General features: G+C 50.0%; 1 protein-coding gene across 5 annotated transcripts in view; it reads left to right on the top strand.

Annotated features, from left to right (window-relative positions):
- The window catches only part of FSIP1 (fibrous sheath interacting protein 1), a 941,373-nt gene that overhangs the window by 28,403 nt on the left and 894,610 nt on the right, over positions 1–18,360 (top strand). For all 5 annotated transcript variants that reach the window (XM_085627480.1, XM_085627479.1, XM_085627477.1 and 2 more), the window contains exon 2: positions 15,638–15,812. In XM_085627480.1, coding sequence (XP_085483606.1) covers positions 15,648–15,812 — 165 coding nt within the window. In that variant the 5' untranslated portion in view covers positions 15,638–15,647. The remainder of the gene's footprint in view (positions 1–15,637; positions 15,813–18,360) is intronic.

Genomic DNA, 18,360 nt, shown 5'->3' with positions numbered 1-18,360 from the left:
GGACAAGCTCCTCACTACAAGAGCTGAGGATGCTAACAACTACCAAGTCCTGAAGAACACACTGATTGATGGGTTCGGCTTAACCACGGAACAGTACCGGGTGCTGTTCCGGGACACCCAGAAAAGTCAGTCTCAGGATTGGGCTGACTTTGTCGATTGTGCCACTAAGGCTTTGGAAGGCTGGTTGCTGGGTAGCAAGGTTACTGATTACACAGGATTGTACAATCTTATCATGCGAGAACAGATTTTAAACAACTGTCAGAACCAATTGTTGCATCAGCACCTTGTCGACTCGGATCTGACCTCTCCCCAAGAATTGGGAAAGAAGGCAGACAGATGGGTCAGAACAAGGGTCAAGCAGAACCAGAATCAGAATCAGGGTGGTCAGAAGAAAGCAGACCAAAAGGGTAACAAGAACGAACAAAATGACCAGAAGTCTTCGACAGGTCCCCAACAAACCAAAGAGGGTGGGGGTCAGGCTTCACAGAAGAAGAAGACTCAAGAAGGCCAGTCAAAAAGGTGGTGCCAATACTGTAAAAGTAAGACTCACTGGTTTAGTGAGTGCACCAAGAAAGGAGGGCAAACTCCTACCACTGCAGCCCCTAAGGCACCTGCGCCCCCTAGTACAGTCAGCAGTGGTAGTGCGCCTCCCAAGGCATTAGTTGGGTTAACCTTGGGAACCGAGGGGAGTGACGACTTAGTCGGCACGCTCACTCAGGCCGTCCTTGTCTGTACAGGGGATATGGATATGTCCCCTGATGCCAGTCCCAATACTTTGGGCAAATACAGGCAGACACCTTTGATAAATGGAAGAGTGGCTCAGGCCTACAGGGACACGTGTGCCAGTGTCACCATGGTGACGCCTAACTTTGTGGACCCTGGACAGATCATGCTAGGTACCAGTTACCTAGTGACCAATGCCAGCAACGTCACTACCAATCACAGTATGGCAGTTGTTGATTTCTCCTGGGGAGGGGTAAGTGGCCCGAAAAAGGTTGTGGTTAGTTCAGACCTCCCCGTAGAATGTCTGTTGGGCAATGATTTGGAAACGTCACAATGGTCAGAAGTGGAGCAGAGGACTCACATGGAAATGTTAGGTTTGCCAGCACATGTCCTTGCTGTGACCAGGTCACAGGCCAAAAGATGCCCCACTGAACAGGTGCTGGATCCTGGAAGAACGGACCAGACACCTTCCAAGAAAAGGAGCAGTAAGGGTAAGGCTTCGCCTTCCCCCTTGCCCTAGGTCGTGGATCAAGTCTCCGAGGAGGCTGACCTTAAAGAACTGAGGGAAACTGAGCCGCAAGAGCTTGAACCTGGTCAGGTTGAGTTTCTGGGCTCAGGGGGACCCTCCAGGGAAGACCTGGGGAAGGCACAGTTAGACTGCCCCTCACTTGAACCCCTCAGACAGCAGGCCGCTGCTGAGGCTGCAGGGAACGCCACAGGTACCCACAAAGTGTACTGGGACGATGGACTCCTGTACTCTGAGGCAAGAGACCCCAAACCTGGTGCGACCAGGAGGCTGGTCATCCCCTTGTCTCTGAGAGGTTTCCTTCTCACCTTGGCCCACGAGATTCCCCTTGCAGGTCACTTAGGCCAGAATAAGACTTGGGACAGAATTGTTCCACACTTTCACTGGCCCCACATGCCCGAAGATACGAAGGAGTTTTGCCGCTCCTGTGTCACTTGCCAAGCCAGTGGTAAGTCAGGTGGCACGACAAAGGCCCCCCTCATACCACTACCAGTGGTGGGGGTACCCTTTGAACGAGTGGGGATCGACATTGTCGGACCAATGGAACCCCAGACAGCATCAGGGCACAAGTTTATACTGGTGGTGGTGGACCACGCCACCAGGTATCCTGAAGCTATTCCCCTTAGGACCACTACGGCACCTGTGGTGGCACGGGCCCTACTTGGAGTGTTCTCCAGAGTGGGCTTCCCTAAGGAGGTCGTCTCAGACAGAGGTGCAAACTTCATGTCGGGATATCTGACTGCTATGTGGAAGGAATGTGGTGTCAACTACAAGTTCACCACACCCTATCACCCACAATGCAATGGGCTTGTTGAGAGATTCAACAGGACCCTAAAAGGGATGATTCACGGGCTACCTGAAAAGCTTCGGCGGAGATGGGATGTCCTGATACCCTGCCTCTTGTTCGCCTACAGAGAGGTCCCGCAGAAGGGGGTTGGCTACAGCCCTTTTGAGCTTCTGTTCGGACATCCTGTAAGGGGACCCCTTTGTTTGGTAAAGGAAGGATGGGAGAGACCTCTCAGAAAGCCGGCATCAAACATTGTGGACTATGTGCTCGGTCTCCGCTCGCGGATGGCGGAGTACATGGAAAAGGCGTCTAAAAACCTGGAGGCGAGCCAAGAATTACAGAAAGCTTGGCACGACCAAAAGGCTGTCCTGACTGTGTACCAGCCTGGACAGAAGGTGTGGGTGCTGGAGCCAGTGGCCCCAGCAGCACTCAAAGACAAATGGTCTGGGCCCCACACGATCATTGAGCAAAAGGGAGAGGTCACCTACTTGGTAGACCTGGGAACTCCCCGGAGCCCCCACAGGGTGCTCCATGTAAACAGGCTCAAGGCATATGTCGACAGGGAGGGCATGGGCTTGCTCATGGCCACAGATGAGGGACAGGAGGAGGAGAGTGACCCTCTCCCAGACCTGCTCTCTCAGAACCCTGACGATGGATCAGTAGATGGTGTTGTCTTTTGTGGCAGCCTCTCTGGACATCAACAAGAGGATTGTAAACAGGTTCTTCAATCCTTTCGACATATGTTCTCTCTGACACCCAGTCAGACCAAGTGGTGTACCCACGAGGTCGACACTGGGGACAGTCTGCCCGTAAAGAGTAAAATCTATCGGCAACCTGATCATGTCAGAGACTGCATCAAGACAGAGGTGCAGAAAATGTTGGAGCTGGGAGTCATTGAACCCTCGGACAGCCCCTGGGCTAGTCCCGTAGTGCTCGTGCCGAAACCTCACCCCCAGGGCGGTAAGAAAGAGATGAGGTTTTGCGTGGACTACAGAGGTCTCAATGCGGTCACTAAGACCGACGCCCACCCGATACCAAGAGCAGACGAACTTATCGACCGGTTGGCCTCGGCCAACTACTTAAGTACGTTTGACCTGACAGCTGGGTATTGGCAAATCAGGTTAGCTGAGGAGGCCAAGCCCAAAACAGCATTTTCTACCCCGGGTGGGCATTATCAGTTCGTGGTAATGCCCTTTGGTTTGAAAAATGCACCTGCCACCTTCCAAAGGCTGGTGAATCGAGTTCTCACTGGGTTGGACGACTTCTGTGCGGCGTATCTGGACGATATCGCTGTCTTTAGCTCCACCTGGGAGGATCACCTGGTCCACCTGAGGAAAGTGTTAGAGGCCCTGCAGAAGGCGGGCCTCACTATCAAGGCCACCAAGTGCCAGATAGGGCAGACACAGGTTGTATACCTGGGCCACCTTGTAGGTGGAGGCCAGGTTCAACCATTGGAGAGCAAAATACAGGCCATCCAGGACTGGGCTCCTCCATCCACCCAGACTCAGGTTCGAGCTTTCTTGGGCCTGACTGGTTATTACCGGAAATTTGTCAGAAATTATGGATCCATTGTGACCCCGCTAAACGACCTGACAAGTAAAAAGATGCCAAAAAAAGTTCAGTGGACAGCAAGCTGTCAGAAGGCATTCGATGACCTAAAGCAGGCCATGTGCACAGCACCTATCCTAAAGAGTCCAGACTACTCCAAACCATTCATTGTCCAAACAGACGCTTCGGAGCTGGGTGTGGGAGCTGTTCTATCGCAACTGAATTTTGATGGTCATGACCAGCCCATAGCTTTTATTAGCAGGAGGCTGACCCCCAGAGAGAAGAATTGGTCAGCTATCGAGAGGGAGGCCTTTGCTGTGGTTTGGGCCCTGAAGAAGTTGAGGCCATACTTGTTTGGCACTCACTTCAAGATTCAGACCGACCATAAGCCCCTCTTGTGGCTAAATCAAATGAAGGGTGAAAACCCCAAACTACTTAGGTGGTCCATTTCCCTACAGGGGATGGACTTCACAGTGGAGCATAGACCTGGCACTGATCATGGCAATGCAGATGGGCTCTCCAGGTATTTCCACTTAGAGCAAGAAGACTCACCTGGTCAAGGTTAGCTTATTGTCCCAAAGTTTGGGGGGGGGGTCATGTAGGAGAGTAGGGTCTGCAATCCTATGATCACCCAGATTTTTTGCTTTTGCTTCATTGGTTTACGACTTTCTCCGGCTGTGGGCCTGCCCATCAGACCCACAGCCTAGCTGTTCTCTCTCAAAATTAACACACATGTACGTTAGGTGCATCCACTAATTGGAACTGGGCCGCCTTGTCAGTCCCTGTCTCAGCATACCACAGGTATCCAGGGCATCGGTGTACCCAGGGCCTACCAGGGGCTGAAGCATGTATTATGCCACCCCTGGAATGGCCGCCCAAATCTGACACAACTGGCTGCACGACAGCTGGGGCCACGTGGTGTAATCACCCGTTGCTGTAGGTGTAGTATTCCTACACCTAAACCCTAAAATGGACACATGGATTCCTATCAGTCACTCCTATAGCAGGCCTTATCAATCCTGAAGGCAGAGTGCAGGGAATCATGTGGGACGGTGCTCTGGCGCGAGCTGAGCCCGTCGACGGCTTGCGGAACCAAGTCCTAATAGCCGTTCCATGGTGACGCGGGCCAACTACTTTTAATGCATTATAATCCTTGCGGTTATTTGCTAACTTTGGCATCGCATCACCTATACATGTCGAGTAAGGTGTCATACGAATGGGAATACGAACCCCTCGCCAGTCCTGGTGCCGGGGTTAGCATTCCCCCCTTTTAGAGGGACACGACATGGAAGTAACCTTGAACCCCGGTTAAAGTTGACTCAAGCCTCAGCATCACAAAATGGATGCTGCCACCAGACACAAGTCTGACCTCCTGCTGCTGGGGGACCTTCCAGCAAGGGGAGCTTGGACAAAGGGTTTCCTGTCGAGGGCGGTGTTAGCACCGTCCCAGACAGGGTTTGTGTATCCCAGGTAGGCAGGGCTGAAAGGAAGGTGATTGCAAGTGGCACCCCGGTGCTCACTGTGCATAGCCCGGCTCAAACCAGTTTCGGGGGCACGCCAGCCCCTGAGCTGGCGCGAAGCCGGACAAAGGATAGGGGTGTAACCACCCCCCTCCTGGCTCCACCCATAGGTAGAACCTAGTCACGGGCCAGCCCCTTTTCTTAGAATAAAGGTAGGAGCGAGTCCCCTTCCCAAAGGGGATAATCAGATAATCGGATAACTCCGAATCACGAACTACTTTCCACGAAAGGAACTCTTGACTATTTCTGAAGACTCTCCCTTGTGGCTAAGGAGTAGCCACCCTGCACCAGCAGGCACCATCTAAGCGCTTGCGGTTTGCTGTAAGTCTCTCCTACGGATCAAGACTGCCCAGCTCGACGAGACCCGAGTCCCTGCCATCTCTGACCTTTTACCTACCTCATCAGCCCAGCTGAGAGTCGTAGGTGTGACGAGACCTGCGGGACCGGCTATCTTCAGAACCTACACGACGCTTATCTAGCACGCCCACCGAGGGACCCTCGAGTGAGTGCACCTAGGGTTTGAGAAGCCCTAACCCTGAGCAGCTCCAGCATCGAAGTCTGCCTCCCCAGCATCCCCGAGATCTGCGTGGGGGCCCTTCCGCTCCTTGTTGTTCACCGCGTTGTTCGACCACTTGCCGACCGGCGTGTGGCCCTCTTCACGACGCACCACGATTGTTTCATCACTAGTCTGGTTGCTCCAGACTGGCTCTTGCTCCCCTTCAACAGAGGAGTACCACGGACCCTCCTGGTCCACTCCCGACGCCATCTTGACTCCCCCGCTTGGGTTGCCACTGCCAAGATCCGCTGCCCCTGCCTGGGCCCAGCATCATCGACAGCAGACACCTTCGTGGGACAGCTCGCCCTCCATCCTGGTCGCCGCCGCGCCTCCTGGTCCGAGGAACAGCCGAGTCCGACGTCACCCACTCACCTGGTCGAGGTGACTTCAGCCGGTACCCTCCTGGTACCCACACGATCGCTGACTAGCGGTTGAGAACTGAGTCCCCTCTGCTTTCAGGTTTCCTTCATCACCGATCCAGGCTTGGATCGCTCCGAACATCGTCACTGGTCGCCTGCCAGCAACTTCTTCTTTCAGGCTCCTGAGACTACACGAGGACTCCCGACATCTTGCCGAACTTCACGCAGCCGCAGCCTCCGGGCTAGGTAACTCGAGCATCTCGGTGCTCCATCGCAGGTTCGCTCTACAAGTGTCCAGTTCCTTTTTCGTTTAGTCCCACTGATCGGATCACTCCGGAATCAGTACCTCCAGACTCTAACCATTCGCATTTCACTGTTAGTGTAGATGGTTTCTCGTGCCCCTCGGGCATTTGTGTAAATTGTGCAACTGAAGTATTTTCCTAAGAGTTTTGTAGTGTGCTTAGCTCCCTGACTCATAAAGAGCCAGGGTAGTCTTGTTATAAATAAATATCCTTTTATTTTCATAACAACTTGTGTGGTGTCCTTTCACTTGGTGTTCAAGGGGTATATGTGATGGTAAACAGCTGGCTTAACACGCCCTCTAGAGTTTAGCCTAAAGACTGCTCGTATCCACGCTACTAGGATAGCTGGTCTAAAAGGTTGACTTACAACCAATCATCAATAAGGGTCGTTTGGAATGATACACAGTGATCACTAGAATAGTGAGCACTACATATCAGGCCAACTTCTCACATTGGTTGTCTGAGAAAAATGCTCCAAATCAATATCTCTCCCCTATACCAGTACCTGTAAAACAACAAGGTCAGACTGCTAGCCTCCAATAGAGGTCACCAGAATATAGAAGGCGTTATGATGATTCTCTGGAAGGAAACAAGATACAGTATCCTGTCCCCTCTTTCCTCCAAATGTTTTAACAGCAAGTGGTGACTTTCATGTAGGGTATGCATACCATAACGTATTACCCACGTTGGGTCACAGGAGAGAGAATGCCAGGAACTCTCAGGGAAACCCTGTTAAAGCGGCAAAAAATGAAGTGTGAAAATATATTAGAGTCTGGCAAATATTCTTGCATATCAACACAGAGAGTTTTTAGTCATCCAGCATTACTATGTTATAAATCCTGAGTATAACTTCGAAGCTCGTTGATGATTCCTGTGCCACTTGGAGCAGTTCCGTTGATGTAAAATGTCTCAATGGATATTACCAATCATACCCATAATGCGAGATATCCCAATGTCTTGTCTAAATCAGACCCCATGGTTAAATGCAATTCCAATACAGCAGCAGTAACTACAAGGTCTCCTTGATTCCTTTCGCATGAGCCAGCCGGGAAATGGCAGGGCTCACCAACCAAAGGAATCCAAATGTGCGCTTCCCTAAACCGCGAGGAACAGCCATCCCCACCCGCGTGACAAGTGAAAATGTGGCGTGTATCGTGCCCACAGCTCACACTACGAATAAGAATTGGGGAACCGAATACATCAGATCGCAATGCATCCTGTGGTCCCTGGAAAACGCAGAGTCAAAGCGTGACGTGAAACGAATGATCAGCACTGATCATTAGGCGAAACTGCCTTATAAAGATAACTCCGCCCCCTTACAAGTCAGTATCAGCGCTTCAGGAATCTCTCCTGATCATTGAAAATGTAGTTCCTTTATCTCATCCTTATGGTTGTAATGGCGATTGTGAGTGCAATCACTCCCTGTTGCTTGATCCAACTTACTAGTGCAGACTTGCGGTCTGCGGGTCATTACTACAGTGCAGACTGGCCTTAGTTCTCACTGGGGGTTCCTGGCAGCATTCGTTGACCCAACATGCATATCACCCAGGACTGCCATGACAGCATCAGTGCTTGTACTATGGTGTTGATGGTTGGGGTTCATGGTGTCTGTATATCTCTAAGAAATGTCTTCCATGCTTTGCGTTTCATAACCATGTAAGAAGTCAGAAAACATTTACTAGATCTTGTGGTCTCATATATTTCTCCTCGCACAATCAGCTTTTCATTCTCTTCAATGGTGTCTGATTTGAACTTTTACGCCTTCATAGGTGTTTGTGGATGTTGCGAAAGGTATCTTGGCGCTGGGCCTGTAAGGCCCTATTCCTGTGGCTCTAATGTCCATTTTACTGTTTTTGGGGTGAGATGGGCGGAGGGTGAGGGAAACCCCTGAAACAGCAGTACTAGTGACCTATGATCTGCTACAGCATTTAATCTGTGTCCGTACTGATACAAATGAAAATACTGATGAGACTATTGATGGCATTTCCCTCCATAATTTGTAAGTTCCAAGATTCCGTTTCAGCCAAAGCTTGTCCTGCAAAGAACATCAGACCCACACATTGTTCTTTGGGGTTTGAGCGCGAGAGCTGCATCCCACATGAGCTCATTTCCACCAGTAATTCTGTGGCCTTGCCAGGGCTGAAGTATTTAAAGATGACATCTTGCAGTGGTACATCTTTTGTGGCTCCCTCCAAGATTCTTTGTCCACGACCATGCTATGTTGTGTTTGTGGAGATCCTGTAGTAGTACGGTTATACTGACCAAGTTGGGGAAGAATCTCCCTAACTGGATTGCTGTCCATACAAACGGTTGGTTAGTGGCATTCTGAAGCAGACTGACTGTGCAAATATCCTACACCTTCATTGGGTCGGCCTACAGCCCATCGCTTACGAAGACTTATCTGAAGAGCTCACTTTTATGCGCATTGTCAAACCACGGTTCAACACCCTTTTAAGGACAGATCTCAGCTCTTTGGGATGCTCGCATATGCCTCAGAGGATGTTACTTCTTACATTAATGACCCCTATTTGTCGAGCAGGTTTTTATTTTGCAGTGTTCTTCTGGAACACCTCATGACTGACAAAAAGGGAAAACTGTGTTGCTTGTACATTCTAGGTCTAGCATGAGTAGAGAAGGTGACAAGGTATCCGCTTTCTTCATTTTTAGGTCTCGCCTGATACAGCGCTTTAGCGCTGCTCTGGCGAGACTTATAGTAAGCGAGTTTTGGAAGTGCAAACAGTGGCTTTTCAGGCCTCCAAATACAGTGCATGTGCCCCGGGCGCGCGCACCATTTGGCAGCCTGAAAAGCACTGCCTGATCACTTGCTTTTATGTCCTCAGTGAGCCGCGCGGCCACTGAGGACATCAAAGTGCACACCATTTGCCACCCCCTTGTTTTTTCCTTTGATCCCTATCTTTCCCTTCCTCAATCTCACCCTCTCCCTGCCTTTTACAACTGCGGCCCGCACCACTGCGCCCGCCCCCACTCCCCCCTCCCACTCCCTCCTCGTCAGCTTCAGTGCGCTCTTGTTCTCTGTCTCCCAAACATCATCCAGCAAGATGCCATGGCTGGTTTCACTTTCTTTGTTTAATCACGGTGGCCTTTTATTTACCCCTCCCACCTGCCAAACAGCATCCAGCAGCATTCACCATGGCTTTTTATTTATGTAATAGAGCGCCCGTAATGCTAGTTCATGATAAGCAGTGACCATCTGCGTGATGTGCGTGTAAGAGAGAGAACAAGGTGGGGTTGGTATCCGAGCAAAGAAGTATTTCCGTTTATTCGCTCGGGTGTGGCATAAAGTCCACATTTTACTTCTAGCACAGATTATCTGATGCACTCATTCGCCAGCAACCACGTATTCATTATCAATTTAACATCAACAAGTTTTGTAAAGTGCGTCTAATCGCCCCCAAGGGTAACCAGGCGCTGAGGCTGTTGCGGTGGGGGTTTCAGTTGAACAGTCAGGTCTCGAGTCTTTTCCAGTCCTGAGCTTTCGTTTAATAATGTGATGCATTGTGGGAGCCGTAGTCCTGCCTCACTGGAGTTGCACCAGTGGGATTAACAGATCTGCTAACAGTGATTTATAAAGTGAAAGGGCTGGGGCACGAGCCCCAGTGTTGCAGTTACTGGCGGCCTCGTGGGGCAGCACGTGGTGCACTAGTTAAAAGCCGGGCGCTTAACAGTGGTGGTGTAAGCGCACCAGCTAATGGCACCAAGCTGTAGGCTGAGAATGTGATCTGAAATAGCGGACTCTATTCTGCCTTTCTGTGTGTCTCTAGACCCATGTTGTGCTGGTAAATGGTATTATATTCAGTGTTTAACCCATTAGCAGTGAGATGCTTGTATTTCATGTACTGCTGCATGCCTCACACTGCTGCATGCCTCACACTGCTGCATGCCTCACACTGCTGCACGCCACACACTGCTGCACGCCTCACACTGCTGCACGCCTCACACTGCTGCACGCCTCACACTGCTGCACGCCTCACACTGCTGCACGCCTCACACTGCTGCACGCCTCACACTGCTGCACGCCGCACACTGCTACACAAAACACTGCTACACAAAACACTGCTGCACGCCACACACTGCTGCACGCTGCACAATGCTACACGAAACACTGCTGCACGGCACACACTGCTGCACAGCACACACTGCTGCACGCTGCACGCCACACACTGCTGCACACTGCTGCATTACTCACTGCTGCATGCTGCACGACACTGCTGCACGCCACACACTGCTGCACGCCTCACACTGTCGCACACCTCACACTGCTGCATGCCTCACACTGCTGCATGCCTCACACTGCTGCACGCCACACACTGCTGCACGCCTCACACTGCTGCACGCCTCACACTGCTGCACGCCTCACACTGCTGCACGCCTCACACTGCTGCACGCCGCACACTGCTACACAAAACACTGCTACACAAAACACTGCTGCACGCCACACACTGCTGCACGCTGCACAATGCTACACGAAACACTGCTGCACGGCACACACTGCTGCACAGCACACACTGCTGCACGCTGCACGCCACACACTGCTGCACACTGCTGCATTACTCACTGCTGCATGCTGCACGACACTGCTGCACGCCACACACTGCTGCACGCCTCACACTGCTGCACACCTCACACTGCTGCATGCCACACACTGCTGCACGCCACACACTGCTGCACGCCACACACTGCTGCACGCCGCACACTTCTGCAAGCCACACACTACTGCACGCCGCACACTGCTGTATGCTGCACACTGCTACACGAAACATTGCTGCACGCCACACACTACTACTGCTGCACGCCGCACACTACCGCACGCCACACACTGCTTCGCACACTGCTGTATTACACAGCTGCACGCCTCACACTGCTGCACGCCTCACACTGCTGCACGCCGCACACTGCTGCACGTCGCACACTGCTGCACGCCTCCCACTGCTGCACGCCTCCCACTGCTGCACGCCGCACAATGCTACACGAAATACTGTTGCACGGCACACACTGTTGCACGCCGCACACTGCTGCACACTGCTGCACGCAGCACACTGCTGCACGCAGCACACTGCTGCATGCCGCACACTGCTGCACGCCGCTGCACGCCACACAGTGCTGCATGCCTCACTGCTGCACGCCTCACACTGCTGCACGCCTCACACTGCTGCACGCCTCACACTGCTGCACGCCTCACACTGCTGCACGCCATACTGTTGCACGCCTCACACTGCTGCATGACTCACACTGCTACACAAAACACTGCTGCACGCCTCACACTGCTGCACGCCACACACTGCTGCACGCCGCACACTGCTGCACGCCGCACAATGCTACACGAAAAACACTGCTGCACGCCACACACTGCTGCATGGCACACACTGCTGCACACTGCTGCATTACTCACTGCTGCATGTTGCACGACACTGCTGCACGCCTCACACTGCTGCACGCCTCACACTCCTGCACGCCGCACACTGCTGCACGCCGCACACTGCTGCACGCCGCACACTGCTGCACGCCGCACACTACTGCACGAAACAATGCTGCACGCCACACTGCTGCACGCCACATACTGCTGCACGACACTGCTGCACGACACTGCTGCATGCTGCACGACACTGCTGCATGCTGCACGACACTGCTGCATGCTGCACGACACTGCTGCACGCCGCACACTGCTGCACACCGCTGCACGCCACACAGTGCTGCATGCCTCACACTGCTACACAAAACATTGCTGCACGCCACACACTGCTACTGCTGCACGCCGCACACTACCACACGCCACACACTGCTTCGCACACTGCTGCATTACACAGCTGCATGCCTCACACTGCTGCACGCCTCACACTGCTGCACGCCTCACACTGCTGCACGCCTCACACTGCTGCACGCCTCACACTGCTGCACGCCTCACACTGCTGCACGCCGCACAATGCTACACAAAACACTGCTGCACGGCACACACTGTTGCACGGCACACACTGTTGCACGCCGCACACTGCTGCATGCCTCACTGCTGCACGCCTCACACTGCTGCACGCCTCACACTGCTGCACGCCTCACACTGCTGCATGCCTTACACTGCTGCACGCCTCACACTGCTGCACGCCTCACACTGCTGCACGCCATACTGTTGCACGCCTCACACTGCTGCACGCCTCACACTGCTGCATGCCTCACACTGCTACACAAAACACTGCTGCACACCTCACACTGCTGCACGCCACACACTGCTGCACGCCGCACACTGCTGCATGCCTCACACTGCTACACAAAACACTGCTGCACACCTCACACTGCTGCACGCCACACACTGCTGCACGCCGCACACTGCTGCACGCCGCACAATGCTACACGAAAAACACTGCTGCATGCCACACACTGCTGCATGGCACACACTGCTGCACACTGCTGCATTACTCACTGCTGCATGTTGCACGACACTGCTGCACGCCTCACACTGCTGCACGCCTCACACTGCTGCACGCCTCACACTGCTGCACGCCTCACACAGCTGCACGCCGCACACTGCTGCACGCCGCACACTGCTGCACGCCTCACACTCCTGCACGCCTCACACTGCTGCACACCGCACACTACTGCACGAAACACTGCTGCGCCACACACTGCTGCACGACACTGCTGCACACTGCTGCATGACACTGCTGCACACTGCTGCATGACACTGCTGCACGACACTGGTGCACACTGCATGACACAGCTGCACGCTGCATGACACTGCTGCACGCTGCATGACACTGCTGCACGCTGCACGACACTGCTGCACGCTGCACGACACTGCTGCACGCTGCACGACACTGCTGCATGCTGCACGACACTGCTGCATGCTGCACGACACTGCTGCACACCGCACACTGCTGCACGCCGCTGCACGCCACACAGTGCTGCATGCCTCACACTGCTACACGAAACACTGCTGCACGCCACACACTGCTGCACGCCGCACACTGCTGTACTCCACACACTGCTGCACTCCACACAGTGCTTTTAGGCGAGTTTATGCTACTGACATTGTAAATGACAATGCCTTTTATTTGTTTTAAAACCAAAACATAAATAAAAGGCATTGTAATTTTGCAATGCCAATAGCTCAAACTCTTATAAATGCGAGACCTATTGCATTGCAAATGCTTGTTTTGGTGGCTGTTGGAAGATGACCTTCAAGTCTAGCTTTGAAAACTTCTTCTCGCCTTCGATGTGCCTCTCCCCTTGATAGACTCGTAAGGAGTCTGATGTCACTGCATAACCTCACAGCTCCGAGTTGCTATGGTTTTAGGGTGACAACCATTGCAGAAACATAGGGGATAGTTCCCTCCACCTTTATTATCATCCCCTGTGGCCATATATAGAACTTCACTGTTCTGTTAAAAGGGCTTTGTTTCGTCAACAATGTCCCTCAGCCCCATCTCGCCATTCCCCCAGTAAAGAATCTATACCTTTGCTCTGCTACGTTTATGTGCTTGAATTTCCAAGATTACTGACTGAGTTGTCTTACAACTGAATATTGTGATACCTACACGTCCCTCTAATTTAAATGACTGATCATAAACCTTATTGACGAGCTTTTGAGCAGAATGTTATAGATGTTTACAAAAGAGGTACAACCTAGAGGTAATGAAACTACTGTTGGATGACGTTGGGGCAAATTCTAATAGGCAAACATAAATAGATTTCACGAAAGGTTTATGAGTGAAATTAAGTTCTGGACACTGATCTTTGATGAGTTAAAAGCCAGTAACAATAAAATTGTGATCTGTGATAGGAACCTGGATATAACATGGACAGTCTGCAAGGCTGACCTGTTCTCTTATGTCCTTCAAGTACGTAGCGTATCTGTTTTAACCTTTGCTTTTTAAAATACCTCTTCCGTAATTGAAATGAATATTTACATGATCAACTCTCTTCAAGTTAAATAGAGAAAAGATGAAAAGAAAAGTGAAAGGAGGTGGTTATCTTACAAAAATGTTGGATACGAAAGAAAGCAGAGACATTGATAAATATATTGTCAAAAATTGCATGCATTTGTAGCAGAAAATGTGTACATTTTTAAAAAGACTAATAATGTACAGTTATACTTATGTTTATAGAAAGCTTGCCTTTATACAGTAAAAGTCAAGTGTTTTAGTGAAGATGTTTGTTCCTGAGGGAGCTATTAAGAAGATTTTAGTGCAGTTGAAACACTTCATCAACAGAAAAATGTGAAACTATGTACTGTGACATAATGTGATCCCTTGAGAAATATTCAGGGTGTAACAACAAGAGAAATCATGATTATAAAGACACAGCGCGCAAATAAAAACGGAAACGTTAACAGCACCAAATGACACAGAATTTTCATTAGCCAAAAATGTTTAGTGAAAGGATGTCTAGGTAGACTCTGGTGTCATTTTATTGTTTGATATTTCATATTTTGTATTTAAAAAAATGAATTTTGTAATAACAGAAGAAAAAGGGAAAAAAGAGGACTTGATAACATATTCTACAAGACTGACAAAAGATGAGGGTTTATTTTGTGTTTCTTAAAGCAGGCATCCTCACGGATTTGTCAACAGGAGCACATAACAGCATCATATCACAGAATGCACCACAAGACTGCACCACAAGACTAATGGCTACATACTCCATTCAGCCATTTCTCCTTTCTGTCATATGCAGTGGCAAATATGGAGCCAGTGCCCAACATGCATGAAGCCCATGCATTCCACCTCCAAATCCTCACTGCACGCACTGCAAGCTTCGGTGCATGTAGCACACACCACCCCAGCGTAGACCTAACCAGACTCCATAACAATGTGCAGACCCATTTTGTTTCCAATCAAACTTCTCCCGACAATATCTTTTTCCTGGTAATGTCCTTCAACATCGTATCTGCAGCTTCCTCCATGCTTGGTTCCATAGCTGTCCCTTTGCTTGTTCTCAGACTGTTTAATAACCAGCCACACATGAAGGTGTTCTGGAAATGTTGCACCCATCACAGTTTAATTGTAAGAAAGTAGGGAAACCATAAACATAGTTCATCTTCACCAGCAACAGGAGCAATTTACACCAGACTTCTTGGCAAATTTATAGTCCACATTCCAACCTCTACACAGATATTGTAAAGAATGAGCATGGGCAGAACACATACATCATAATACTTTCTTTTATGCTTTACAAGTTTAAAGTATCACTTTAGTCCTCCCGACTAGTTTGGTTTTGAATGTGTGTTTGATAAAATCCATTTAGTTCATCTTGAGGAGTCTGCACTCAAGCTGCTCTATGTTATTCTCTCTTTTTTTCCTTCTAGACTTCCAGTGATGGATATTGTGAAAGGGAGCCTGGATGAAATTTCAAGGCCTGCTTCGAACTCCAAATCCCGTTCTGGAAGCAGAGCTTCCACTGCACCTTCAGCAGAGAAACTAAAGTTGAATTTGCCTGCCCTGTCTTTGGAGGTGCTACCCCCAGAGCCAGGACTCTCAAAGGTATAGTATCTTAACGTCTTTGTGAAAGGAGGATTCATATATGTAAAAACAATTGTTGCTTGGATATGAATTTACCTTTAAGAAATGAAAAGACAAGAGACTTTTGGCAAAATCGGAACACGTTGGCTTAATTAAACGCAGTGGCCGGGAGAGTCTCGACAGAATGAGTCTGAAGAGAGTCTCTCGGTGTAAAAAGTTTTGGCCGGTATTCTATACATCTTGTGAGGTATAATATAGTAATTTCTGCATTCCTGATAAGCATCTCAATCATAAATTAGCAAACTCGAGCATCAGATAAGGACACAGATGGCTCTCGAGCTCGGGGAGAGTTAGTGTGGGCCAGTGTGTATGTGTCCAGATGTACGGTATGAGGAGTGTATGAGCTGTAAGTGTGGTGTGCTTGTCGTGTCCTGATTGGCTGAGTGTTTTTATCTACATTTGGTATCTAGCTTTGTGGTATTTCTGGGGAATGCAAGCCTTTGTCCAAACGTGTCTTATTGTGGCCAGTTGCCTCAGACGTTCGTGTGGTGCAACTCTCTATCTGTGGGATCGATCAGGGTTTTCCCTGGGCGTGCATTTGTCTGTAGGTTAAGAGAGACCCCACCTGTGACCTGTTAGTCTATAGGCGACGGTGCGGGTGGCAGGACCTGCCTGACCACATATCTCTGACTTTGGTTTGATGGGGAAGTCACCATGGGTAAGTCCGACAGACATGACACAAGTTAGTTGAAACTCTGGAAAATAATATGGCAGTCACTGGTATCATTTTTATCGAAATTCTCAACATTGTGTGTACAGTTGTCATAGCGCACATCGAAATTGTCTTTGCTGATATTGACATAGTTATGCATTCTTAAAGCATGACATACATTGACATTGCTTTTGCTGGTAACAACATTGTCATTCGTACATGGATTATGGCTTACATTGACATTGCCCGCATCGTTGCTGATGTGCAGGCATGGATTATGGAATACATTGACATTGCATTTATGGGCATTGACATTGTTATGCGGGTGCTGGTTATGCCCTATGTTGACATGGCGTTTATTGGTTTTGCCATTGTTGGGCCTGCACATATCATGGTATTTATTGACATCGTATTGACCCTTTCCGATAACCCCCCCCAGTTGATTCTTCAACTACTCTATCCTCCTCGTATGTCATGATCGTTATATTATTCAAAAGTGTGTGTGTGTCTGTTACTTTTCCCGTAGCTATGTGAATTCTAGCTAATTTGAGGACTGCATTTTTACTGAAGGAACCCCCCACTGAAAACTGGCATCAGTGACGTGAATAGTTTGAACACCCATAGGGGGAGCCACAAAAAGATACTATGCAATCAGACGTGCTCCGGGGCAACTCCCTCATGCCGGCTTGCAGATGATGCAGTTCTTGGATGGCACGAGCTATTGTCCCATTGTCCGTGTCATTTTTGAGAATAAAAGTACAACAGGAAGCACCAATCTTGGCACACAACTCCACCCTCCATCGCTGTCATAAAGTCTAACATGTACTGATGTTGCATTACCATAAGGTGGATGGCTCTCAGTTCTTCCTTGATAGCGTTTAGGCCGAGCTCAGTATCATTAATCATCTTAAGCAATTCCCACCTGGTTATTTGCAACCAGTGGCGTTTGCCTTTGTTTGCATGGTGAAGAAGGGTATTGTCCCTCTGACATTTACTTGAGTCTCTGTAAACACTCTAAATTGCCCTAGAATGTCCTTGTACTGAGCCCAGCCAAAATAATCAGCAGTTCTTCTCCTTTGAGCCTGATGCAACAGAGTTGTTTTCTTCTGTAACAGATGTTGAGACAACTCGCAGATTTTCTCCAGGTATGACCAGGGTTGGGGTGTGTATGGCCACGAGGGTGCAGAGACCCTGCCATCTGGGGACGAGCTGGGTGTAGGCAAGGTTGCCACATTGCCAGTAGAAATCCATCAACATGTAGGTGCCCCATAGACATACGTAGGCATCTGAGTCTGCTTGGTAATAATGCTGTTTTTGCCTTCATTTTTTGTGTTTTGTGGAATATTGGTAGCTTAATGTTTCACATAAGTAGTGCCTACACTAATAGTCAATCTGTTGATAAGTAGAGGGGTATGAAGTTCTAGTTGGAGTCAGAATAAATAATCGCTTGTTTGAGATATTGATGTATAGGCTCTTTACATCTGCACTGGTTGGCCAGTTGCTTCCTTGAAAAGATTGTTTGTGCAGGGTTTGGTAAAGATGCCAAAACCAGGCAGGGGTTGTCCAAACCCCAGGCAGAGTTGTTAACACCGACCCCAGGGAGGGTTTGCACAGACCCCAAGTAGCATTTGCACAGACCCCAGAGACGGTTTGCATGGACCCCAGGTATAGCTTGCTCTGACCCCTGGCAGGGTTTGCACAGACACCGGACAGGCTTAGCATGGATCTCTCAGGGTTTGAACAGACTTCAGGCAGGGTTTCCATGGGCCCTAGCCAGGGTCCACATGGAGGTGAGGCAGGGCTCAAGTCTAGACCCACAAGGTCTCTGATAGCCACCAGGTGAAGCCCATATGAATA

The sequence above is a fragment of the Triturus cristatus genome, chromosome 9, assembly GCF_964204655.1.
Source record: "Triturus cristatus chromosome 9, aTriCri1.1, whole genome shotgun sequence".
Classification (NCBI taxonomy): domain Eukaryota; kingdom Metazoa; phylum Chordata; class Amphibia; order Caudata; family Salamandridae; genus Triturus; species Triturus cristatus.
The sequence above is the reverse complement of the archived record's forward strand: the minus strand, read 5'-3'. Positions and strand labels throughout refer to the sequence as shown.